The sequence below is a fragment of the Carassius gibelio genome, chromosome A11, assembly GCF_023724105.1.
Source record: "Carassius gibelio isolate Cgi1373 ecotype wild population from Czech Republic chromosome A11, carGib1.2-hapl.c, whole genome shotgun sequence".
Classification (NCBI taxonomy): domain Eukaryota; kingdom Metazoa; phylum Chordata; class Actinopteri; order Cypriniformes; family Cyprinidae; genus Carassius; species Carassius gibelio.
Window position 1 is genome coordinate 5,423,946 of NC_068381.1, and position 26,231 is coordinate 5,450,176.

At 34.9% G+C, this 26,231-nt stretch overlaps 1 protein-coding gene across 4 annotated transcripts in view; it reads left to right on the forward strand.

Moving 5' to 3' along the window:
* LOC128022121 (voltage-dependent L-type calcium channel subunit alpha-1D-like) overlaps positions 1-26,231 on the forward strand; it is an 83,796-nt gene that overhangs the window by 41,122 nt on the left and 16,443 nt on the right. For 2 of the 4 annotated variants that reach the window (XM_052609385.1, XM_052609387.1), the window contains 26 exons: positions 1,115-1,202; positions 1,309-1,335; positions 1,543-1,703; positions 1,809-2,034; positions 2,151-2,358; positions 2,443-2,563; positions 3,683-3,773; positions 3,855-3,888; positions 3,968-3,998; positions 4,094-4,220; positions 5,021-5,150; positions 6,725-6,784; positions 9,479-9,585; positions 10,630-10,717; positions 10,904-11,011; positions 11,409-11,461; positions 11,569-11,715; positions 12,670-12,871; positions 14,309-14,467; positions 15,043-15,153; positions 16,547-16,630; positions 23,758-23,790; positions 24,611-24,739; positions 25,245-25,310; positions 25,776-25,867; positions 26,051-26,210. In XM_052609385.1, coding sequence (XP_052465345.1) covers positions 1,115-1,202; positions 1,309-1,335; positions 1,543-1,703; positions 1,809-2,034; positions 2,151-2,358; positions 2,443-2,563; positions 3,683-3,773; positions 3,855-3,888; positions 3,968-3,998; positions 4,094-4,220; positions 5,021-5,150; positions 6,725-6,784; positions 9,479-9,585; positions 10,630-10,717; positions 10,904-11,011; positions 11,409-11,461; positions 11,569-11,715; positions 12,670-12,871; positions 14,309-14,467; positions 15,043-15,153; positions 16,547-16,630; positions 23,758-23,790; positions 24,611-24,739; positions 25,245-25,310; positions 25,776-25,867; positions 26,051-26,210 — 2,843 coding nt within the window. The remainder of the gene's footprint in view (positions 1-1,114; positions 1,203-1,308; positions 1,336-1,542; positions 1,704-1,808; positions 2,035-2,150; positions 2,359-2,442; positions 2,564-3,682; positions 3,774-3,854; positions 3,889-3,967; positions 3,999-4,093; positions 4,221-5,020; positions 5,151-6,724; positions 6,785-9,478; positions 9,586-10,629; positions 10,718-10,903; positions 11,012-11,408; positions 11,462-11,568; positions 11,716-12,669; positions 12,872-14,308; positions 14,468-15,042; positions 15,154-16,546; positions 16,631-23,757; positions 23,791-24,610; positions 24,740-25,244; positions 25,311-25,775; positions 25,868-26,050; positions 26,211-26,231) is intronic. The other 2 variants (XM_052609386.1, XM_052609389.1) reach the window with 2 other exon arrangements.

The window sequence follows — 26,231 nt, forward strand, 5'->3', positions numbered from 1 at the left end:
ATTAGTGTTATCACTCCTCGCTTGCCTGTTTCCTCTTTCCTGTTCTAATTTAGTCCTCTCATTCTCTCAAAATCAGAGTGAGTCAGAGATCAGATCTGGCAGGAGTGGGAGTGCAGTGTCTCTCCAACTTAAAAATCCCACTTTAAAACGGTGACAGTGAGAATCTAACATGGAAATGAGGTTAAACCCAGATCACCAGGCTCAGGGTCAGCATTTTATAGAGCAGTCACAGAAATTCTGATCACACTCATTTATTACTGTCTTTGGATGTGTCAGAATTTATCCTTATAACCTGAGGAAATGTGAGGACTAAGAAAAACACATTTTTTTTAAGTTGCCTTTAATTTACCATTAGTGAACTCATGATAAAACTTTTGGCCTCTAATTACATTTTTGTAAATTTCTTCTCAGAACAGCGATGCAAGATGATTAAACTTGAGTTAACATATAAAAAAAATCTAACATTTTACGTAATGATTCTACGAATTAATAAACAAATAAATGACAAAAAAAAAAAAAAAAATTAAAAAGCAAAAAAGTATGTTGAATGGCATTAATTTGACTAATTTTCAACAATGCTTGTATATACACGTGTGTGTGTTTGTGTGTGCGTGCGTGCATGTGTGAGTGTGTATAAATTTATATATAAATTTAAAAAAAAGTAAAAAAATTTTTATTTATAAATATTTTTAGCATATCTGCCTTTTTTAAAAAATGTTATGCTTTAATATATGCAGAAATTATTTGATCATTGTCTTTGCATGCTAGCTATTGCATTAACTAATTCTAATGTACACAAGTGTTATCAAGAGGTTTTGTGTTGGTAAAGCAAAAGTTCAAGATCAATTGCATCATGTCAGAGCTTAGAAATTACTAATATACATGAAATATTTTTTGCACATGCATACTCAATCTTTTTAGCCTCATCTATTCAAAACAGTGCACGTTATATTAATAGTTGGAGCGTTTGACTTGACTTGAATTGGGTTTCAGTGTCGCAAAATCTCATTATCATTGCGTTGAGTTTTTGTCCACTAAATCTTACTTGGCAGAGTATGTGTGAAGTATGTGTTTTAATATGTGTTTGATGACCCTCATGTTTGTGACACAATAGCAAGCATGCCGGCGAGTGAGACCGAATCCATGAATACAGAAAATGAGAAAGGAGAAGATGAGAAGGCGACATGTTGCGGCCCAACATGGTGAGAAAACTCGCAAATACATGTGAAACATACATTCATATGGAGAAAGTATATGGAAACATTTTTTTTTTTTTTTTTTTACTTTTCCATTTTTATCTATTTACAGTCAAAAAATCTCAAAATCAAAGTTCAGGTAAGGTTCAGATCTATCTGTCTGTCTGTCTAGTGTCCCATATAATTATCCATCCGTCTATCTAGCATTCTATCTCTCATGTGTTCTAGTTTTTCTTTATCCAGAGTTTTATCTAGGTTTTTAAATCTTATTCTTTCAGTATATCATTCTGTTGTCATTTCTCCTTCGTGTCTATGTTGTCCGACTTCACTGCCTCCTCTTTTTCAGTCGGCGCTGGCGTCGCTGGAACCGGTTGTGTCGAAGGAATTGTCGTTTGGCTGTGAAATCTGTGCCATTCTATTGGCTGGTGATCATCTTGGTGTTCCTCAACACTTTGACTATCTCTTCAGAGCATTACAACCAACCCATGTGGCTCACACAAGTCCAGGGTGAGCACTGCGTGTGTTTGTGCTCTCGTGATATATGCAAAAGATCAAGCTGCACATTCTCACCATATCCTTTCTTCTTTCATCGCGATTGGTTTTCTCCTGTAGATGTGGCCAATAAAGTGCTGCTGGCCCTGTTCACGTGCGAGATGTTGGTGAAGATGTACAGTCTGGGTCTGCAGGCTTATTTCGTGTCTCTGTTTAATCGCTTTGACTGCTTTGTGGTGTGCGGAGGCATCACAGAGACAATCCTAGTCGAGTTTGAGGTTATGTCACCTCTCGGCATCTCAGTGTTTCGGTGTGTGCGACTTCTCAGGATCTTTAAAGTCACACGGTAAGAGATCGAAATAGATGAATAAAAAGTGTGTTAAAGCAATAGTGTGTTAAACCACACTAAGTTTCCAAACCCATAAGATGTTTAAGAAAATTGTGTCTGTTTCTTGCCTTTAGTCATTGGGCATCTCTCAGTAACTTGGTGGCATCTCTGCTGAACTCCATGAAGTCCATCGCTTCTCTACTGCTGCTGCTCTTCCTCTTCATCATCATCTTCAGCCTCCTCGGTATGCAGGTGTTTGGTGGCAAGTTTAACTTTGACGAGACCCAAACGAAGAGGAGCACCTTTGACAACTTCCCTCAGGCCTTGCTCACTGTGTTTCAGGTCTGTCCGTGTTCATCTATCCAGACTTTAGGTTTGATTTGAATGGATATGTGTTAGCTCGTGTTAATGATATGTTGTTTTCAGATTCTGACTGGTGAAGACTGGAATGCCGTCATGTACGATGGAATTATGGCGTACGGCGGCCCATCATCGTCAGGAATGATCGTGTGCATCTACTTCATCATTCTCTTCATATGTGGAAATTGTATCCTCTTACTGCTGCTGACTTCCTAATGAAGCCAAAGTAAACCAGTCCCTCCAGGAAAACGCGGATTTTTTTTTGTGATTGTTGCGGGCAAACATCCTTGGTTTTGCAGCACGTTTTCTTAAAAAATGCGATGGAATATGCGGTATATTTTTGCAATGTAATGCGATGAAATTGAGTGAACTTGCAAAAACTGCGGTTTGATGGAAAAGAGAAAAAAAGGTGATTCCTCCAACACCTTTTTCTCACTAGGCTACTACCTTAAAGTAAAGAGTAATTTCTTATTACTTCCTATGAGAAACGAGCATACTAAATCACAGAATATTTAAGTTGCAATCTCTTACTGGAACGTATATTATTTTACATACTACTAATATAATTACATCTGTACGTTTTTGGTACTGTTCTGTAACAAAAAAGTGCAATCTTACAAAGTTGCATCAACTTCTGAATGAAACTACAACAGTGTTAGTAGCCTAGTGAGAAGGGGGAATCACCTTTTTTTCTCTATTTCATCAAACCGCAGTTTTCGCAAGTTCTCACAATATAATTTGGCTCCACTGTCATCTTTTGCGCTTATTTTTGATAGCAAATAAGAATGATTTGCACGCTTCAAGTTTCACCCTGGTTTCACCGCGGGGTTTGCGGATGATGTTCACGTCACGTAATTACGTCACTTCATAAGGTTCCCATGGCAATAGGGGAAAATGGCGCTTTACTTGTGTGAAGTAAACGCAACATTTTTCAACTTTCTGCTAATATATATGTGAGTTTTTTGCAACGAAAATACAGGGATTATGAAATCATGCTAGCCCCCCATATTTTGCTTTCTGAAATCGGTAATTTATGCGGGAAAAGAGTGGCGTATTTGAAAAAATACTGATTATGCATTAAATCAAGCGATCGCATAATCGCGTTTTTCTGGAGGGACTGGTAAACAGAAAATCTAAATTGGGAATTTTTATCCTTTTAACCTAGTTGTGGATTAGCTGTTCACTATCTTTTTGTATACCAATTTTTTGCGTTCCTTGTAGCTTAAAAAAAAATCCCAAATAGATAGCTTGTTGTTTGCTATGAGCATTATAATGCTGTTGGTTTGCTTAACACATTAACACCTAGACATTCTTCTCAATGTGTTCTTGGCTATCGCTGTGGACAACCTTGCTGATGCAGAGTCTCTGAACACAGACAACGATGATAAAAAGAAATGGTAAATGATAAAACCTTGTAGAGGCCCTTTAATCAGCCGTTGAGGGTCTGAATCTAATTTGCACTTCTTTTTTTTTTTAAGTGATGAAATTTATGAAATTGAAGATGATGTCAAGGTAACTAGCTTATTTATGTTTGTATTTTAAATGCTTCTGTGCTAGTGGTAGCATTTAATAATGTTTGTTTCTTCTTCAGCCTGAAGAGGAGGATGAGAAAGACAATGCAGGTAAAAAACTACTATACTATACATCTGTATCTGGTTACACATTGAAGACCATTTTTTAAAGTATGATTGTCCTGATCATCATGTCCATGTAACAGAGGAGGATGAAGAAGAGCCGGACGTTCCTGCGGGGCCCCGCCCAAAGATCTCAGAGCTGGTTAAGAAGGAGAAAATCACTCCAATCCCAGAGGGCAGTGCGTTCTTCATCTTTAGCAACACAAACCCGTATGTGTCACATTGAAGTCTGCTCAAACATACACTGAAGTAGACAGAAGCAAAGAGACATGTAGACAATTACATTGTTACATTACATTTATGAATTCGGCAGATGCTTTTATCCCAAACTACTTGCATTGTATTCAGTGTATTCATATCCATTTATGCATTCCCCAAGAATTAAACCATAACCTTGTAATTTTCAAGCCTTTAGTTATTTTAGTATTATTAATATAGCATTATAACATTTACTTCAAACATACTTTGAACTCGATTTTATATATTTATAATCAATTTGCCTTTTCATTTTAGTTTTTGTAAATTTTTATCTATTTTTGTCCCTTTTAATAGTTTTTATTTTAAATATTTATAATTAGCTTTCATTTATTTTAATACATTTGCGGTGTTAGTAATTTGACTGATTTGAGTAACAGTAACACAGTTTTAAAAAATCTGTGTAAATCACAAAACACTGTAATATGTAGTATTTCATTTAATTGTTTTGACTTTTGTAATAAAGGAATTATTTTAGATATTTGGACAGAACCTGTCACAGAAATTTTGTGAATTTGTTTTTCAAATGTTTTTTTAATTTAGTTGCCAGGAATGTGTCACCACAACATTTTTATTTTATTTTAGACAATGCAAGATAAACCTGAGCATGGGTCAGATTGGTGTTTTTGCATTTAGATTAATCCACATGTTTATAATGAATAAAATTCACATACACATTTAAAGCTTCTGAAAACACACACATAGTGTTCAAGATGTGTTTCAGTTTCTCTCTCTTTCTCTCTCTTTATCTGTAGAATTCGTGTGGCGTGCCACAAGCTGATAAACCACCACATCTTCACCAACCTCATCCTTGTCTTCATTATGCTAAGCTCCGCCTCCTTGGCAGCTGAGGACCCAATCAGAAACTTCTCTGCCCGGAATATTGTAAGTACAATTTGCACACACACACACACACTGTGTTATGATTACTTATTAATGTCCAAAACATTTTCATACTCAATTAATTCAACTAGAACAACATGGTAAGTGATATTTAATTGTTTCATATTGTAAAATACTACTGGTTAAAATCTTCCCTGTGTTTGTAAATATATAAAACAGTCCCTCCAGGATTTAATGATTTTTTTTTTTGTGTGATTTTTGCGACGAAAATGACTGATTTTGCTGCGGCTTTTCTCAAAATTATTGATTATATTTGCTGCATTTCTTATTGTTTTGCAGTGAAAATATACCACATACAACATTCTTCTAACACTGTTATGACTTGTCTGACTTGGAGAACCACTGTAAGTCTCCAGACTAACGTTTGAGGACACCAGCACTAGTGCCATTAAGTTCTACAGAAGGTGGCTCCAGCACCTGACATTGAAGCACTCACCCCAGTCACACATGTACATCTCAGAGACATTTAATGTCTGCATTTACATATGCGAGATGTATTTTTAAGAGTGCTTGTTCATCTGCAGTACGTCTCTAAGATGTTTCCTGTCAAATGTCAAATGGACATTTATTAGAATGCATGTAAAACTGCTTCTGAGACCTTTATCAGAGTACACAGCAGATGATTCCCAGATCTTTAGCAGACGCCTTAAAGATGTATTAAATATATACTGTACAATTTATAAAATGTACTTTTATTACTGTCATTCATAATGTCTAAATATAATTTAATGAATATAAAAATATATAGGCTATATTAGTGAGTGGAAATGACCTATAAGTACTTCTCTGCAGCCATCTACTAGTGGTCATTTAATATCTTTTTTTTTTTTTTTAGAAGTGTTTGCTTTCCTACATTATACAACTTTTAGTTTTATACATGGGGGAATCCTATTAAGGATGAACAGATATCGTCACATTAAAAATAACTTTCAAATTTTGGTAATACTTAAAGCACTGAAGTGCTGGGAAAAGTTGTGTGAAGCATTTAAAATCATTCGAAAACATTAGACCATTTCTGCCACAAGTTGTCCTCGTAGTTTAAATCCATAATGAATCGCCCATTGCGATGACGTCACAGGATGATTCTAAGGCCAAATTCTGCAAAAAAAATTGTGCCAATTCCGAAAAATGTTGATCTTTTGCGATAATTGCAGAGTTTGCTTTCTTTTGCGATAAATTCAGCAATTGTGGATTTTGCTTGATTTCGCGATAAATTCAGCCTTCACAAAATCACAAAATCCTGGAGGGACTGGTAAAAAAAATATTTCCAAATGCACTTTCCGAAGCATTTACAGACAATAAGAGAGATTAGTAGAGTTTGCTATGTGCGTCTGTCATTCCTTCATCTCTTCGTGTTTGCTAACCCTTTTCTTTCAAATTAAGGAAACTACCTTCACTGAAAGCGTAATGTTTTTTCGGTGTTTCTGTAACAGAAACACTGGTACACCTAGAATAACATATACCTACAATTCTAAATATATTTGTATTCTAGTAATAAATGATGATTGCTGAATGTACTTTTAATCTTTGTTAAACATTTACGTTGCTCTTTGCAGATACTTGGTTACTTTGACTATGCTTTCACGGCTATCTTTACTGTAGAGATCGTGTTAAAGGTAAATGTCCTGCCCTGTGCTGGTGTTGTGTGTGGTGTATGTTCAGTAACGCTGTAACCGTCTGGTTTATTCCAGGTCCTAGGCTATGCAGATTATGTCTTCACTAGTATGTTTACATTTGAGATCGTGTTGAAGGTAACCTCTCGGCACACAGGCCTGGCTGCATTCTCTCCATGTGTGTCACCTGCTACTTCAGTACTACCTGGCTTGATCGATCTCTTTTCTTTCTCTTTTTTTAAACCATGGCACCTCTTTTACTAAAAGACTAAAAGAAAAGAAATTTCACAGAATTACATCTTCATCAAAGCACAAGAGTTGTCAGGTTTTCACCTTTCTTTTGGGGAGAACGCCAGGGCTTGAACTCAACCCTGATTGGTAAAATTGGGGTTAAGGAAGGAAAGCGATCTGGAGAAATCACACAGGATGTGTCTGTGAAACTAAAATGCTTTTTGTTGAGGAAAGAACCCAATTTCAAAAAGACAAAACTATGCAACTCTTTGTGAAATGGAAACAACGCTGCCTCTCTCATGCCTTCATAACCGTTTGGCTCGTATCCAGTCCATAAAAGAGGGGGCAAATACAGCCATGCTTAGAACATGGTTCGAACCCCTTGACTGAGTGCATATCAGTGCGATGTGACCTCCAGCGCAGAACGGGGCAGCACAGTTATTTAATGAAGCTGCAGTAGTTCTCTCTGGCTGTGTTCAGAAAGTCAGACCACAGTGCCATTCTGTACTATTCATGCACTTTAGAGTATTTATACTGTGCACAGTACACAGATTATCTGTATGACACAAAATGATGTTTTCTGATTATTTAGCTGTACTTTATCTTTCAGTTTTAGTAACCTAAAATTACTTTCAACTTTCCAATGCTGCATTTTTAATCTTATGTTTTATTTTATCTCAGCTTTTTTTTTTTAATAACTGTAAAAATATTTATTTTTTTTAGTTAAGTCTAATAATTAGTTAATTTCATCAGTTAATTAGTTAAGAATTATTTCATAATTTTTAGTTGGGTTCTGTGATCAAAGCAATTATTGAGCAGTTTGAACAAATGTTTAGCTTTAATAAAAAATAAAAATCCTGTTTTAGTAACTAAAAAAATAATTTAATAACTTAAAATTATATTAGTTAAAATTATAAGTGGTCTGCCATTACTGCAATTCTAATCTAAAGTCAAATTTAAGTTTATATTTTTCATGTAGTATGTACAGAATATTGTATTTTATTTTATTTTGTTTTAGTTAGGCTTCTTAATAAATAAATTTAGCCATTTCAACAGAAAAGCATTATAATTTTCTTCCTGACATGGATTTTTTTTTTTACCAATGAAAAATTTTTTTGGGACGATACCAAATTGTTTTTAATTTAGATTAAGGTCAAACTATCATTCATTCATATTTATTAAATCTATATATGTTTGCAATTGTTTTGCAGTTGCAATTTATGATCAGATTGCCAAAATGAAACACATTTATATATATATATATATATATATATATATATATATATATATATATATATATATATATATATATATATATATATATATATATATATATATATATATATATATATATAAAATAGACCGAAAATAAAGCTTAAATACACACTATGCAGTGTGAAAACACTATTAGCATGCTACTATTTGAAATGTATTTATCATGTAACATTTTCACTTATTTATTAATTTTTAAAAGACCTAATTAAATTAATGTTTTGTTGCTTTTAGACCATGGACTTCACTTTTATGATTTCAAAGAAAAGCAGGCAGTATACAGTGTGTACTGTGCAGTTTTTAGTAAATAGTAGGCTAATATAAAATTCTGAACATAGCCTCTTGTTTTGTGGAGATATTATTATAAGTGCTGATCTTGGACCAGCAGCTAGTACTTAAAAACATTTTATGACAATTTTGTAGATTTTTTACCTAAAATGTTTTATGTATTTACTCAAAATTGGTCTCTGATCAGCAGCCTAACGTTAGCGTAACCCAGTGCTTGCCTTCGTGGTGCATGGTTGCATCTGTATTCATATACATTTAGCAAACGACTCCTTTGCATTCATGATTTTGGAGCGACTTGCTTTGGTTTTGGCTGGTCTTTTCTCTGCCTGCTGAATATGAAGTTGCAGTAGGAGCTTCTTCCCCCTCTTTTCTTTACCGAATCTTGCCGAGGGAACAAGGCGCAATGTTCTCAAGAAAAAGAAAAAACATACGGCTTACATGAATGTGACAGTAAGGGAAGTTCTCATTTCAGATCACCTAATAGATAGGTTCCCTTTCTTTCTGACTCTTTTTGTCTTTTCTTGCTCTTTCATCTACTCCTCCTGTATTCCTTCTCTCTGTCCTTATTTCTTCTGTCATAATTTCGGCCCCTTCAAAGCTCTGCAACAAACAGCATGTTTTATTGCCGGGCCCCTAGTGGTGGATTGTGAAACAGAGCTTACTACTACATTCATGTTGTCTCAGGCCGTGAGGGTTTGGCGGAGTTAGTGCTAGGATCTCGCCTTTAGTCCAACTCCAAGCACGCCACCCTTAAAAAAGAGTGATATTAAGGAGTGCATAAGTGTGTTTCTGTCTATAAGAGTGTGTGTGAGAGTGTGTTTTCTGACTGAGGGTGTGATTTGCTGTTTTCTGTATGTCTTTTGTTACGTTGGAGCCAGTTTTGAACACCTATGCTTGTTTTGTCAGATGACCACGTATGGCGCGTTCCTCCACAAGGGGGCCTTCTGCAGAAACTACTTTAATCTTCTAGATCTGCTGGTGGTCGGCGTGTCGCTGGTGTCCTTCGGAATTCAGTGAGTGGTTGTGGTATTTTATGGCTACGCAGTTAGTTAATATTAACCCAGAAACGCAATATAATCTGATTAGTAAATCCCAACGAATGAAATGTACTTAAATAAATATATGCATCATGTGCTTTCCGTTTGTGTACATCTACACTGGAGCACCTCATGATCCGGTGTTTCCCATGTCTCATAGCTGCTCTCTATAAATACTGCTCCGCAAAAACACTATCTCTGAATCTGCTTTCAGTTTGGGTCGCTTATCTTTCCGTCTTTCCAAACTTGTAATGAGAAGCGCTGATAAATCCACTGTCGTCAACAAAAAAACTGAATCCGTAATGATTTTTATAACAATAAAAACAGACATAAAAATTTGTGTAAATTGTAGAGTTTTTACAAGTACTATAAAGGAAATTATTTGTTAAATTATAACCTAAATACTGTTTTTTATTTTACAATGAAATAAAAAAATAAAATCTTATTTTAATACCGTACTTTTATTTTAAAATAATAATAGCTATACTAATAATAATAATTTTCTTTTCATAGTGAAATATTCAGAAATAGTAGTATTTATTTTTTAATTTTTGTATTTAGTAATCAGTTTTTTTTTTATTGAATAGCTTATTATTTTTTATTGAATAGCTTAGTATTACAATATGAATATTTCTTATTAAACTTTTTTATTATTATATAGATATTTTGATATATAATTATAAAACCTTTTGGTCAAATAATGCCACACTACAGTCAATTCCATACATTTCAATTCGATTTTTTTGTGGATTAGAAGTTCTAAATTGCTTCGTTTAAGTATCAGCTTTTCCTCAGATGTTTACTCTCTCTCTTTTTTTATTAATCATTAATCTTGCTGTTCAGAGGCAAAACGTATAATCATGGCAACATGAAGCTACAGTAGTTGGCGACAGAAGTCTTGCTGGTTAAGCTAGTGTAGAAACCTGTCAAAGACAACAGCATCATAAGGACTTTAAATCATGGCTCTCTTCTTCTGTTTTATCTGTTTTTTGGTAACATGAATGTTCGTGTCTCCTGCAGATCGTCGGCCATCTCAGTGGTGAAGATACTGAGGGTTCTGAGGGTGCTGCGTCCACTCAGGGCCATAAACAGAGCTAAAGGACTGAAGGTTCTGCACACTGCTTTATGCTGATTTTTGATGATCTTCTATGAATTGTCTTTAGCAAATAGAAATGAGGATATGCTTATTTTTATGTGGCGAAAATAAGGTTTACATACAGGACCAGCTGTTTGAGCAACTGTAAATTTGACATCTGTCTGACAACCTCTGAACTTTAACCTTTGCTTTCTGCAGCATGTGGTCCAGTGTGTGTTTGTGGCTATCAGGACTATCGGAAACATCATGATTGTCACCACGCTGCTACAGTTCATGTTTGCCTGCATTGGTGTACAGCTCTTCAAGGTAAAATATTTTAGATGTTTTTTTCCTCAGTGTTTATGAAATAAGTTGTCAGCCCGGGCTGTATTTATTTGATGAAAAGTACAGTAATATTCTGAAATATTAATCTGATTCAAAATAACTCTCGTATATTTAAAAAATATTTCAAAGTGTAATTTATTTCTACAATTCAAAGCTGATTTTTCAACATCATTAGTCTTCAGTGTCACATGATCCTTCGGAAATCATTCTAATATGGTGATACCAAAATAATTTCTTATTATTATGAATGTTGAAAACAGTTGTGCTGCTTAATATTTTGTGGAAGTTGTTTTTTTTTTTTTTTTTATGGATAGTTAACATTTTTTAAGGATACTTTGACAGCATTTTAGTTTTTTGTTTTGTTCTTCTTTTTCTTCAGGGGAAGTTTTACCGCTGTAATGATGACACCAAGACCATCCCAGAAGAGTGCAAGTGAGTCTAACTGAACTTTTTCTCAAAATATGTTCAATGATTGTTGTAACTTTTACAAAAAGAAACAGATATTAGAGAGGCAAAAGTAATGTTTTTCTCTCTCTCAGGGGAACGTATATCCTGTATAAGGATGGAGACGTGAACCAGCCGTTCATTCAGAAGCGCCACTGGCACAACAGCGATTACAACTTTGATAACGTGCTCATGGCTATGATGGCTCTATTCACAGTGTCCACGTTTGAAGGCTGGCCAGCGTAAGCATTCAACAATACAACAGAATAGAGATCAGATATAGAATAGAACCTTTATTTGTATTTTTTATTTATTTTTATTATTGTGTTATTTTATTTTATTTTATTTTGTGCACCTTAATATAAGTCAGATATAGAATAGCAACTTTATTTAATTGTTTTATTATTTTAATTCACCTTAATAATGATCAGATATAGAACAGCACTGTTTATTTTATCTTATGCACCTTAAAAATGCACCCTTTATTTGATTTTCTTAATGATCATTAATGTAGATCAGATGTAGAATAGCACTCTTTTATTTTTTTTATTTCATTTTATTTTAGAATAGCACATTATATTTTTTAATGCACCACAATGCTTATTTTATTTGTATTTTATTTTATGTGGTTTTATTTTGTTTATAACTTTTTTTATAGATTAGATATAGAATCGCACCTTTATTTAATTCGATTTTTATAGACAATAATATAGATACAACCTAAGCACATATATTAAACCTTACATACTGTATGTATTACATTTATTAGTCTTTATACATAGATTTAAAAAGGAGCAAAAAATGTTTATGTATTGTTTAATCAGCATTTATCTGTAATATTGGTGATTTAAGAAATGGCTCAATGTAATTGGATATTGTCAAATGGCTAATACTCTTACTCAGACAGTTGAGTTTCCTGGTTCAAAGCCACAGGGGAAAATGATCACGTGTGTTATTGTGAATTTTGTTTGTATTGGCGCTGTTGGTAAGTGCCACTGTGAACTCGATGCCAACAGCACCACGCTGTCCCTGTAATTACAACACCACACTGCTTCAAATGTTCTGTTAGTTTAACACACACACACACACTGTGACAGAATGACACGATATAGCTGTTCTGTAACTGTTAGTGATGAAGTAGTCTTTTCTTGGCTCTCCTTTCTTTTAGTTTACTTCTACATTTTGTCTTTCCTTAGGTTGTTGTACAAGGCCATAGACTCCAACCGGGAGAACATGGGTCCGATCTACAACTACCGTGTGGAGATTTCCATCTTCTTCATCATTTACATCATCATCATCGCCTTCTTCATGATGAACATCTTCGTGGGTTTCGTCATTGTGACCTTTCAGGAGCAGGGAGAGAAAGAGTACAAAAACTGTGAGCTGGACAAGAACCAGGTGAGAGAAGACACTATAAGGGTGTGTGAAATATGAGATTTGTCATGGAAAAAACCTAGTGTGTTGCTTATCTAGACATTATTTTTAGGCATAGTAAACTCACTCCCGATGCAAAAGCCTTTTATAATCTGTTAGCAACAAAATTATGCTGACTTATATGGATCCCTTGTTTTTAAATCTAAGACAGCATTGGATATATGTGACTCTGGAGCACAAAACCAGTCTGAAGTCACGGGTGTGTTTGTAACAACAGCCAAAAAAAAGATTGTTTGGGTCAAAATTATTGATTTATCTTTTATGCCAAAAATCATATTAAGTAAAGATCAAGTTCCCTGAAGATATTTTGTAAATTTCTTACTGTAAATAAATCAAAACTTAATTTTTGATTAGTAATATGCATTGCTAAGAACTTCTGTCGGAATACATTTAAAGGTGATTTTCTTAGTATTTAGATTTTTTCGGACCCTCAGATTCCAGATTTTCAACCAGATACTGTCCGATCCTAACAAACCATGCAATAATGGCAAGATTATTTATGCAGCTTTCAGATGATGTATAAACCTCAATTTCAAAAAATTTACCCATATGACTGGTTTTGTGGTCCAGGATCACATTTCTTTCACATAATATTTTGGTATGTACTATTATATTATTTATTAATAATTTAAATTAAGATTTTGAATTGTACTTTTTATATTTTTAGTTTTCATTTGGAATTAAATAAGGTTTTAGTAATATGTGCTTTTTTTATTTGTATTTCTTTTTTAAAGCTTTAATTTATTATTTCAGTTTTATTTTTTAGTCTTTTAAGTACAGTACTTAAACTCAGTTTATATTTCAACATTTCTTTTTTGAATTTTTATTCAATTAATATTTAATTTTAGCTTTAATTTATTTTTTATTTTTTGAAACATAAACTTATTTATTTCATTTAATTACCAGTTCATCATTTGTAATTTTCATGCAAGTTTTTATTTTATTTTACTTCAGCATTATTTTAAAAAGAATAATAAAAAAAACAAATAATAATCATAGTTTAATTTTTTGTTAAAAATAAAGACACTAATTGCAATGATTCAAAATGTTAATCCAAGAGGGTTTATCAAATGTAATTATTTTATTCAAAACTGAGCAATGGTGAATAAATTATTCAGCGAGTATCTGTGGGACAGTTTTTTTGCACTTGTTGTAACTTCATGTTGTTAGCTCAGCAGTCTGCTAACGTCAGCTGTGAATGTTAGTTGACTTTTATTACAGAGCCAGCCATTGAGTTTCTGCATGTTCTTTTTGTAGTGTATTCTGTTAATTTCTACATTATAAAAGATTATGCACATGTGTTGACTTAATAAAACATTTACGGTAGAATCCATGACACTATATGATAATGTATGTTAACTGACAGAATGAAAAGCATCGTTTCATCTGTGTGTTCCTCAGCGTCAGTGTGTGGAGTACGCGTTAAAAGCGCGTCCTCTCAGGAGGTACATCCCAAAGAACCCGTATCAGTATAAGTTCTGGTACGTGGTGAACTCCACCGGCTTCGAGTACATCATGTTCGTCCTGATCTTACTCAACACCATCTGTCTCGCTGTTCAGGTAGCTTTCTTTATTCTTAGATCAGTATTCTTACTTCAGTGTTGAAATAATAATTCTTTGGATTTAAATATACAAACCCACTTCATATGCTCATTGTGTAACAGTGTTTAATAAGATATTTAATAAGATATAAATGTGTATATTAAGGGCCTTGTATTATTATTTACCTGCACACTTCAAATGAATTACCTCATTGCAGTCCCTATCAATATATATATTTTTTTTCTGTTTGTTAGCATTGAGATATAAAATATGTATTTGTTTTTTTTATATAAAACATTTTTTGTATATTATAATTATTAACTACATATCTACAGTATATATTAACAAATTTAACATACAGTGATATAATTTATATATTTAATTATACACATCAAACATTATTTATATACTACAGTATTTGTTGGTATTTTTAAATACCTTTTTTTCCATTTTAGATTCTATCTTATTAGTTCTAAATATTTCTATTTAAAAACAAAACTGGTCTACAGAGATTACTGTATTGTCATTTTTGTCCAATAAATTGCCATTTCATAAAATGTGTAGAATTTAATAGCATGCATTTCTCTGTCCAGCATTACGGTCAGTCCGAGATGTTCAATTATGTTATGGACATCTTGAATATGGTCTTCACCGCCGTCTTCACTGTGGAGATGGTGCTCAAACTGATTGCCTTCAAACCCCGGGTAAGAAATTGAAACACATAGATACACACTGTCACATATAATCACAGAATTTCATCCCAGTGCAGTATAAATATACTTCCCTCCTCAGTATATCACTGATATCATCCAAGGTTTGTCATGCTAACTTCCCTCTGCCCCACTGTCCACTTTTACACATGCAGATTTGTGTTGCGAAGAAGGACAGAATGCTAGTAAGCAGCTCAGTGTGATTTGCAGTGCTGTCGCTTTCAGCTTTTCTGTGTGGCGTGACTAACAGCGTTTCTTAAACACATTCAGTTTTTAAACGGACGACAGTAGAAGACATGCATGAATTTGTCATTGTGTAATATAGTAAACTTTTTATATTTAATAGTAATACTTTAGTTTGTGTGCAGAGTGATACATTAATAAATAACCCAGCTAACAGGGAATATTCTCAGAAATAACAGGCTAGTGATCTGGCAAAGTTATAGACAAATGTTTTTCCAGTTAATGGTCGAGAAAGTTTGTTCAATATAAAAACATTATCAGAACAAAAATGTTACTAAAACAGTTTAAGTAAATGTTTTTTTTAAACAGTATTTCTTACTGCTTCTTTTCATCATATTTGCAAAATCATAATTTAACATTCCCTAATTGTTTTCACTAACTTTAAAATCAGATTTTTTTTTGTCTTTTGATACTATAGTAGTTTTTTAATATTTTCATAATTAATTCTTTATATTGTTATTTTTAAATGTAATTTTTTAAATTAAAGTTTTAATTTTGTGCTTTTATGTAATTTATGTTATTGTCTATATAATATATATAATTTCGTTAAAAAAAAAAGAAAAACTTGTTGTTTTAGTTGACCGTGGTTTAGATAACAAAAAAAATAAAATAAAAGGGTTTTCAAAACATTTCAAAACATGTTCTGAGAATATACAGAAATAACAATTTCATAACATAATTTTGTTAGCTGGGAAGCTTAAAAAAAAACTTTTTTTAATTGATTTCTGCATAATCAGTTATGTACAGCAACTAATTGCTAATCATCACATATATTTCCTGGCTGTCCGCCCCTTTGCATTTCTCAGGGGTATTTTGGGGACGCCTGGAACGTCTTTGATGCTTTGGTTGTGATCGGCAGCATTGTAGACATAGTGCTGAGTGAGATTGATGTAAGTACAGCACAGTTGTAGGCCCTGTCCCCTCTTATATCCGCTCACAAACCTCAGCCCTTTCCTTCAGACAGACTGAGTTTCAGCTCAGGATGAGCTCCTTTTCAACTGACAGCTTGTTTCTTTGACTGCTGAGATCTAATATCTGTATTTCTTTCTGTGTGTTCTTCAAACCCTCTTTTTTCCAACCTCATTCTTCCTCCATCCATTTCTATCCCCCTCCTCCTTGTGTGTGGTGTGTCTTTTATTAACAGCATTATTTCACTGACGCATGGAACACGTTTGATGCCTTAATTGTTGTCGGTAGCGTCGTAGATATTGCTATCACAGAAGTCAACGTAAGTACACATTCACCTTTCTAAGTTTAGAAGCCTTGCAAGAAAAGCATGTCTGGTGCCCTACACAGATTATATCCACAAGAATACAGCTTAACTAGAATGAATGGAGCAACTAGTGGTCGACCGATATTGGTTTTTTGAGAGCCGATGCCGATATCTCGGAAAGCAGGGGAGCCAATAGCCGATATAAATAGGCTGTAAATATAAATGTGTAAAATAAACATAATTATTACAATTAAGTATTTTTCACAAATAAATTAATATTTAATTAAATTATAATTATAAAGGAAGTAAACCCTTTAACCAACAGGGCACTCAGTATTCTGGGAAGTTTGTGTGCATTGGGAATAATTTTTTTAATTAAGCAAGGTTAACACTCATTTTACATACAGCACACAGTAAAAATGGCATGAATATGATAGTGGGCAAATGCATAAAGTGTAGCATAATTTAAAAGTTTGAAATTTAACGCATTCAATTCACACGGACTGACCGTCACACAGAGAACACGTGATCATGCTGAATAAAAAATACACACTTCACAAGATCTCACAGCTGGATTCGATTACGTTTGCAAGGTTTGTGAAATTAAATGTTTATGATTGTATGTGATTATTAGACAGAACTCTGTGACGACAGCGAACAAGAAGAAGTTCTGCCTCGAACACATCGGCCAAGCAGAAAAACGTATCACCCAATGCCGATATTTGAAAAATATCGGTCGATATATCGGCCTTGGCGATATATTAGTCGACCACTAGTAGTAACCCTTAATGCTTTAAATCAGTGATTCTCAAACTTGTTTTGCTTCAGAACACACATTTTACTTTTTACACAAATAATATTCATCTATTTTTATATTTAATGTTTCTGTGTGTATTTATAATTTATAGTTGTATATATTTGGGGACTATAAGAAATTATGTTTAAAAAAATATATATTTTTAAATGTAATTTATTCCTATCATGGTAAAGCTGAATTATCAGCAGATTACTAATTTTCTGCTCTTATTATTAAGTTTTTTTTTTTTTTTTTTTTTTTGTGGAAACCATGATACAATTTTTTTCAAGATTCTTTGATCAGTAACAAAGTTCATGAGAGCAACATTTATTTGAAATATAAATCTTTTGTAACATCATAAATGTCTTAACTGTCACTTTTGATCAATATAATGCGCCCTAAAATCTTACTGGCACAAATTGATGTAATTTCAAAATTATATTTGCAATATAAAGTATTAATATTACTGCATATACCAGAAATATGACAAACAGGAAAAATGCAAAAGCCTAACAGCGTTGACAATATTTTCCCAGTCAGTTTAATTCCCTGTAATAGCACTGATGTTTTTTTGCAAGGTTTCTCTAGATGTTGTCTTGAGTCATTTGTGATGTGAACTGAGGTCTTACAACTACCTTAATAACATTAACAGTCACACTTTCTGTTTCCTCTGCTTATCTGAAATAAGATGACATCTTGTGAACCCCGAGGACTCTGCTATTGAGAAAATGACAAAAAATCTCCTACTTCTTGTTGTTTATTTGTGGTAACCATCAATCGGTGGTCTCTTGTTCAAATGTGTGTAAATGCAGTGAGAACTGCTGAAGTCCATCAGCTGGTTTGTCTAACGCTTGTTCTTCCGTTCTGTCTCCATAGAAACTTTTAGAGGCAAGTATGGAAAGATGTATTCTCCTGTTTGCTTGTGTTCTGCTTCATCAAGTGCTGAGGGGACAAAAATGTCCTCATCAAAAGTTTGACAGTTTTGTGCTGGTTTAAGGGTTGTCATCAAGATCAGTTGAGAAAAAAAGAACATATTTGTGCCTTGCTGATTTTGTGTAATGAAGTAAAGCTCTCACCGCCGTGGCTTTACTGATTACAAGCCAAATCAGCATGAATGATTAGTTTTTGGGCAGGAAGGTTGATGACTTGTTAAAGGAACGGACCACCACTTTTTGGCATCACACTAACATATTCACCAACAACATCATTTTAATACTTCAACTTTATTATTTTTTTTTCTTTCGATTAGTTGCCAAGGCACCATTGGCTATTTTAATTTAAGTCTAATAATTTGTTGTAATGTTTTCATTTTATAATAATAATGTAATAATAATGTAATCATTCATAATAATAATAATGCTAATAATGATTAGTGTATTATATAATATCAATTATGTATGTAAATAATATATTTATATAAATTCTTTATTTTATTTTATTCTTTTATTTTAAAATGTGAGCAAGGAGTTGTGTAGTTTTAGTGTTTGGAAATGTTTTAATGTTGGACATGAAGAAGGTGGTGCTGGGAAGTGATGGTGTTCTTTTAAGAGCAATGGTTGAGTTTCAGTGTGTGATGTCTCTTGGGTGGTGCTACTTAAAATCCTGTATCTCACAAATACTGTCCAGTTTCAGACATATAAGATAGGGAACGCACACACATGTACAGTATATTAGTTTTTACATGGCTGTCACTCTGCTGTCTGAGCTACAGTGCTATTTTTCTGGTGTCTCTCATGTCCCAGCGTCCATATATAAATGTATATATGTGTGTATTGTATATGTCCCTATAGGTGTTGTGTTGTGGCCATTTTCATTAGATGTGTTGTATTTGTGTTTGTGGAGTCTCTGGTGTCCTTGTACTGTTTGAATGTGGACATGTGATATGTGTTAGTGGGAGTTTGTGGATGTTTGTGTGTGTGAGAGAGAATTAGACAGTGACTGTGTGTTGTCTCTGTATGTGTCTTTGTTTCTTTTTTGTCTGTGTTTCCCTCTGTTTTTTCGTTTGCTGCTGTCTTTGTGCTTTTCAGTGGTGATGAAACCATCGAGACGTTTCACAAGGTCTTCTGTCAAGTTTATCAGACTAAATTCTGTTTTACAAGAACTTTAAAGAGATAGTCACCCAAAAATGAAAATTGTCATAATTTACTCATGATTATGTTGTCGTAAACTTGTATTTCCTTCTTTCTTCTGAAATTTTTCATAATGTATTGATCCTTCTTTTTCCATACAATTACAATGATCAGAAAATAAATGGAAAAGCTCCATAAAAATAACATAAAATAAAAATATCATGAGATGTCATCTGCTTTGGATGAGGAACATATTTAAATGGAGTTGATTATTCACCTCTTAACTAGATCTATGAATGAGATCAGTGAGTTTTGTGAATTGTGAATGAATCAGGTTTTATGAACTGGATTCATTGAAAAAACTCAATTCACATGAATCCAACAATTCAAGATTTTCAGTGAATAACAGCTTCAAATTCACTGTTCATTATACACAGTTAATGTATGGTTAAGAAGTCATATTGACCACTTTTAGGACACATTTATGGTGCTTTTTAGTCCTTCTGGATGTCATTTCATGATATTGCAAAGAATAGCTAGGAAATTCTTCAAAACAATCAGGCTTGAAGCAACATGAGGGTGGTTGAAAATGACATAATCTTCATTTTTGGGTGAACTATCCCTAGAATTTGTTCCTCTTTTTTTCGAATAATCATTCCATCATATAAAAGCCTTGTGAAACTCATTTTATCACTAATTGTTTTAGTGGCTTTCATGCTTGTTCATTTCTGCAATTATAGATATGAAGCAATAGATCAAAGACAGCACGTTTCTACACAGATGTGTTTTGCTGACGGATCTATGATGCTCATATCTATACTCATCACTCCCCACTCAGGGGTATGTGTGACTTTCACCCAATCTTGCAGTGGTTGGAGTGACTGGTTTGCCCATCCCCTGTTGCATGCTGGGATATGTAGCTGCTAACATTAGCTTCTTTTCTGCAGATGGCGCTCGGCCACCCACTCCATTCTCCTCCGGTTAGTGCTCAAGCGTTTGAAGTTTAAACTTCCTCTCTTTCAGCACCTCCTGTTCACCTCCAGACAGAATGGCCCTGGAGCTCAGAGCTGATTTAAATAATGAGTAATCAAAATATCAAAGCTGAGCGTCCAATCACTGGCAGACAAAGCAGTAGCATTCTAGCATACGAAGATGTTCACAGAAAAGGAAGAAGAACACAGCTAGAATCACGTGAATAGAGCTCAACAGTGACCACCCAAGTTGTCAGTGGATTAAGGGAATCAGTTTTTCTTAAATAAGAGTTCAAAGCTTTGAATTAGTGAATCAAATTGAAGTCTGAATCACACCTGAACCTGATTCAGCCCTGAATGTATTCTCACTGGCTCTGACTCCAAACTGAATTGTGTGTGAGCATTAAAAAACAAGTTATATATTATTATTATTATGAAGTAATTTAACAGGTGTAATAAAAAAATATTTTAAAATCATCATCATCATCAGTGAAGTCCAACCTCAAAAAATGAAAATTTAATCACTCAGAAATGAGACATTTTTTTGTGAAAGTATTGCAAGAAAAAAAGTTATTAAATCATCTTATGCAGTGTTGCATTTTACACACATAGATAGATAGATAGATAGATAGATAGATAGATAGATAGATAGATAGATAGATAGATAGATAGATAGATAGATTGATAGATAGATAGATAGATAGATAGATAGATAGATAGATAGATGTAAAATGTACTTTTCTGATTAGTAACTATAGATAAATTTGACCTTTTTCTTGAAGTGGAATCCAAAATCTGATTTAGCTTAAGCATATACCGTATTTTTCGGACTATAAGTCGCACCTGACTATCGCATCAGTCCGAAATTCGCCATGATGAGGAAAAAAACATATATAAATCGCACTGGATTATAAGTCGCATTTATTTAGAACCAAGAACCGAGAGAAAACATTACCATCTACAGCCGCGAGAGGGCGCTCTATGTCTTCAGTGTAGACTACAGGAGCACTGAGCAGCATAGAGCGCCCTCTGGCGGCGCACCCGACTATAAGTCGCAGGACCAGCCAAACTATGAAAAAACGTGCGACTTATAGTCCGGAAAATACGGTATATCATCATTTTCCAGTGCTGGAGAAGAGGACTTGGTCGGTGTGTTTAAATGTAATTGTGTTTGTTGTGCTGTGTTCATGCTCACAGAAGCTGCTGTTGAGTTCTGTTCTCCGATCAGATGTAAAGAAGGGCAGCACAGGCTCATTATGACATCACATTAACAACAGCTGTTCAGTGTTACAAGATGCAGTTGATCTTTCCACATGTTTGTGTCGTGTGTGTGTCTGCTGAGTGACTGTCTGTCTCTCTGTTCTGTCTTCCTCAGAGGAGAGAGCTTGAGTAGAGCAGGTGTGTAGACGTCAGACAGGCTGCATGACCTCCATTACTGCTTACAGCTCACTGCTTTCCTCTCTTCCTTTCAACTTTTCTTCCTTTTTTCCTTTGTTCACTCATTCCTTTCCGCTTTCCTTCCTTCCTTGCATCCTTCCTTAGTTTTTCCTTTATTCTTCTTTATTTTATTTTTCTTTATCTCCTTCCTTCATTCCTTCCTCTTCATTCCTCTTTTGTGCCACCCTTCCATTCTTTTTCATACCTTATGTTTTATACTTCTTTTTCTTCTTCTTTTATCTCCTTCCTTGATTTGTTCCGTCCTACTTTCTTTCTCTCACCTTTCCTTGCATTCCCTCCTTTTTCTTTCCTTTATTTCATTTCCTACTTCCTTTCTCTGATGCTTTTATTTTGATTCATGCTCTCCTTCATCGCTTCCTCCTTTAATTTTTCTTTCCTTTCTACATTCCTTCTTTCCCATTTGCATTCCTTCTGTCAATCCCTCCTTCCTTTTCCCTTCCTTCTTTTATCTGTCTGCCATCATGACTTAGTTTTTGCCTTCCTTCTCCGAGTTCTTTCTTTCTCTCTTTCTCTCTTGCATTGGACTGTGAGAGCGCCCTCGGGTGGTGTCTCTTTTGCAGGGCACATGCATGGAGATGCTGGGGTGCTGCTGGTATACTGAGCTCCTTCAAGTCTTGTGTTGCTGTTATGGCGAGAGCGCGTTCGAGAAAGACATTGTCTGTGTGTAAGCGTGTGCACATGTGCCTGACCACCTAACTAAACGCATGCACCATAAATGCTACAGCCAGAAACTGCATCTTATCATTTCTGCTTCTCATGCAAATGCAAATAGTTTAAAGATGAGGGATGGAAGGCTGTGCGACTGAAGCCATATCTGTCTGGAGTCTTTCTGCACAGATAAAGGATGCATCTTTTTTTCTGATTACATGCTGAATTTTCTGCCCACTGTGTGAGTGTTTTAGTGTTGATGAATGTGTTTTTTTGATCTTTCAGGGTGTGAAGAAGTGATCTGTTCTCAGAACCAGATGTGTTGCCGGTTTATTTTGTGTGCATGTGAAAACATGTTCATCTTTGCAACAACAATACTAAATTTAAAGCTGTTCAATTGAGCAAAAATACAAAACATCAGTAGTGGACATTAGTGGACATTTATCTAAAAAAATGATTATGACAGGACACTTCAGAAGCATATTCTGTGCATAAATTACTAGAATTATTACAAAACCAGATATGTTTTCACTGTGCGCTATTGGTTGCTAGTTAACTGTTATGATTAATTCACTAAATATTCTGTATTGTAAATAATTCTATTTAATCGTACAGCATTATAGCGTTCATCTATTTATAATGCAGATGTCACCGTTTGTCAATGTACTGTAGACCCTGAATGTAGAGGAATGTAAATTTCATAATGTGGCATTGTGGGTTTGTTATACTTGTTTCTTTTGCTGTTACGTAGTGTTTTTTTGGATACGCTCTTGTTTACAAAGTTGTAATCGTTGCATAAGTGTGCACAAGTCCCTCACTGTCCTGTTTGTATGTGTGTGTGTGTGTGTGTGTGTGTGTGTGTGTATGTGTGTGTGTAGTGCTGTACGTCGGATGCTGTCTGCAGCTTCTTATGTAATCCACGAGATAGAAATAAGGTCACATGTTATATAAGCCCCTTATGTGAATCTAGTCCTGTTTGTCTCTGGCCACTGGTCATTTATCAGTCCTTATAAGCAGTTTTGAACGGAAGATTGTCTAATCTTGAGGTTGTTTGAGAAGGTTTGCTGTTCTGGTTAGAAATGTTCTTGTCGAGTTTGTGACATTTTTGAGTGCCTGTGAATGTCGTGAATGCGTTTTAAAGCGTAAGTGGCTGTGCAAACCATATGTGTGAGTGATTAATTCAGGTCTTTGATTTTAAAGCCCACAGAGGCACCTCAGGTGGATGAGACGGGGGTAAGAAATTCTGCCCCTCTTGGGCTTTCAGCCCAGTTTTACAGTCTGCATTCCTTTTCAGGTTTCCGTTTGAGTTCTGAAATCTTGATTAAACATCGTTTCCTTTCATCTTAACCCACCCTGACTTCGATTTGTTGAGTTTTGGCTTTATATTTATGTTTGCTTTTTCTTCGTTTGCTCTGTTTGTCAAGATTTTGCTTTGGTTTCATATCATTTGACTATTTTGTCCATTAGGGGAGTGTCACCCAAACGTGACAAACTGTGTGAGTGTGTATGTGTGCGTGTGTGTGTGGGGTCGTCGGCCCCTCACGTTTGTAGCGCTGACACTGCTGCATGGTTAAGGGGCCCCTGAAGTCAGGTCAGATTAGGTCGGCTCGGGTCAGGTAAGGTCGTGACCTCAAACTGACCTTTCACCCGTGAGGTTTGGGGGCCCACTGTAAGTTGGCATGAAGTAACTCTGGGTCAAGAGTGCCATGCTTGTGCTGATGCGTGCAGTCAAGTATGGCAAGGTTTGTTTGAATTTTGTTTAGTTTTTATTTTTACCCAGCATGAACCCCTCTGCCCCCTTCCTTTTCTCTGTATGATATGTAAGAAACACAGGGTGTCTGGTTGTGTTTCTGGGTCAGTCAAACCAGCCTATATATTATATATATATATAGTTTGTAAAATCTGAATTCTGGCTGGAAAAGAACCAGCTCATCATGTGCTTTGGAATGATATTGTGCGTCTCTCTGCTGGTCAGACTGCCTTGATACAGCCAGATGCCCTGTGTTTTATCTTTCTCCTGATTGGTTCACTAATGCTGACTCCACTCCCACAGAACACTGAAGACAGCGCTCGCATTTCAATCACCTTCTTCCGTCTTTTCCGAGTGATGCGATTGGTCAAGCTACTGAGCAGGGGGGAGGGCATTCGAACCCTCCTCTGGACCTTCATCAAGTCCTTCCAGGTCAGCTGTTACTCTGACTTAATGTGCTGAACTGACAGATAATATTAAAGCTTTCTAGCAGTTATGGTGCAGTCACACAGGGTGACTGCATTAACACTTCTCGTTTACTTTAAATGTGTAACGTCATGTGTTGCTGAACTGAATTGTGGGTCCGCTGCCTCACATCACTGGCGTTGCTTGTGGCACAAGTTGAAAAACTATCAACTTTTCAAGCACCAGCCGAAACATTAGCCAATTAGATGGCCTATGGAAATATTCTACCACAGGCACTAGCCAATCGCATTCATGGAACATTCACCCATGTGAATGAACAGTTATGCATTTTATTAGAAAGTTTTTTTTTTTTTATCCTTTCTATTGTTGTATTTTATCTATAGAGTGTCTTTTTTGGTTCATTTGACCATAGCACATTTTATTTTATTTTATTTTATGAAATTTAAAGCTTAGTGCTATAAACAAATACTGTAAAAACTGCAGTAATATATATTTTATGGTCTTTTTTCAGGCCCTGCCGTATGTCGCTTTGTTGATAGCCATGCTCTTCTTCATCTATGCTGTCATTGGCATGCAGGTTAGTTTCATACTAAGTAGTATTTTTTTTGCATGACATGAATTGTGAGAAATGCATCTTCAGAACAGATTTTTAAGAGTGCTATTTAAAACTATTTTGTTATATTTTTTGAGAAATATTTTTGCAAAATACAGCAAAATTTAAAGCTTTTATTATCATTTTTTAAATATCAATGGCAACCACAGTAAACCAAAAAACCAAAAAAATGTGTAAAATGCAATCCGAAAACAATTATTTATTGTATTGATTTTACTGTCATTTAGAATGCTTTTTAAGTTTTTATGGTAGTCTTATCTATGATTGAAGAATTTAGAATTTTGCTAAATAGCATTCAAGTGAGTGTAATTGATATCTTGACTAAAATGCAAGTCACCCACATTATGTTTACTTGGTGACACGTGGTGCAAAAATCACACACTTTGCCTTTCAATGCTGCACAGCCTAACTTAGTTTACCATCTTTCAGATGTTTGGGAAAGTTGCCATGGTGGACCACACACAAATCAACAGGAACAACAACTTTCAAACCTTCCCTCAGGCTGTGCTTCTGCTCTTCAGGTCAGTGAATGGCACAGCGAAGATGTTAAAGCCAAAAGTGCCAAGGTTTTAAACCTTTACAAAGACGTTTTTGCATTTGTCTTTTATTCTTTCTGCCATTTTTATGTTACCACTTTGTCTTAATGTAAAATATTGTCTGCTTTATCGCATTAGAATTCAGATTTTTTTATTGTTTGGGTGAAGGTGTGCAACTGGTGAAGCCTGGCAGGAGATCATGTTGGCGTGTATGCCAGGGAAGCTGTGTGACCCCGAGTCGGACTATAATCCAGGAGAAGAGATGACCTGCGGGAGCAGCTTTGCTATTGTCTACTTCATCACCTTCTACATGCTCTGCGCCTTTCTGGTACACACACACACACACACA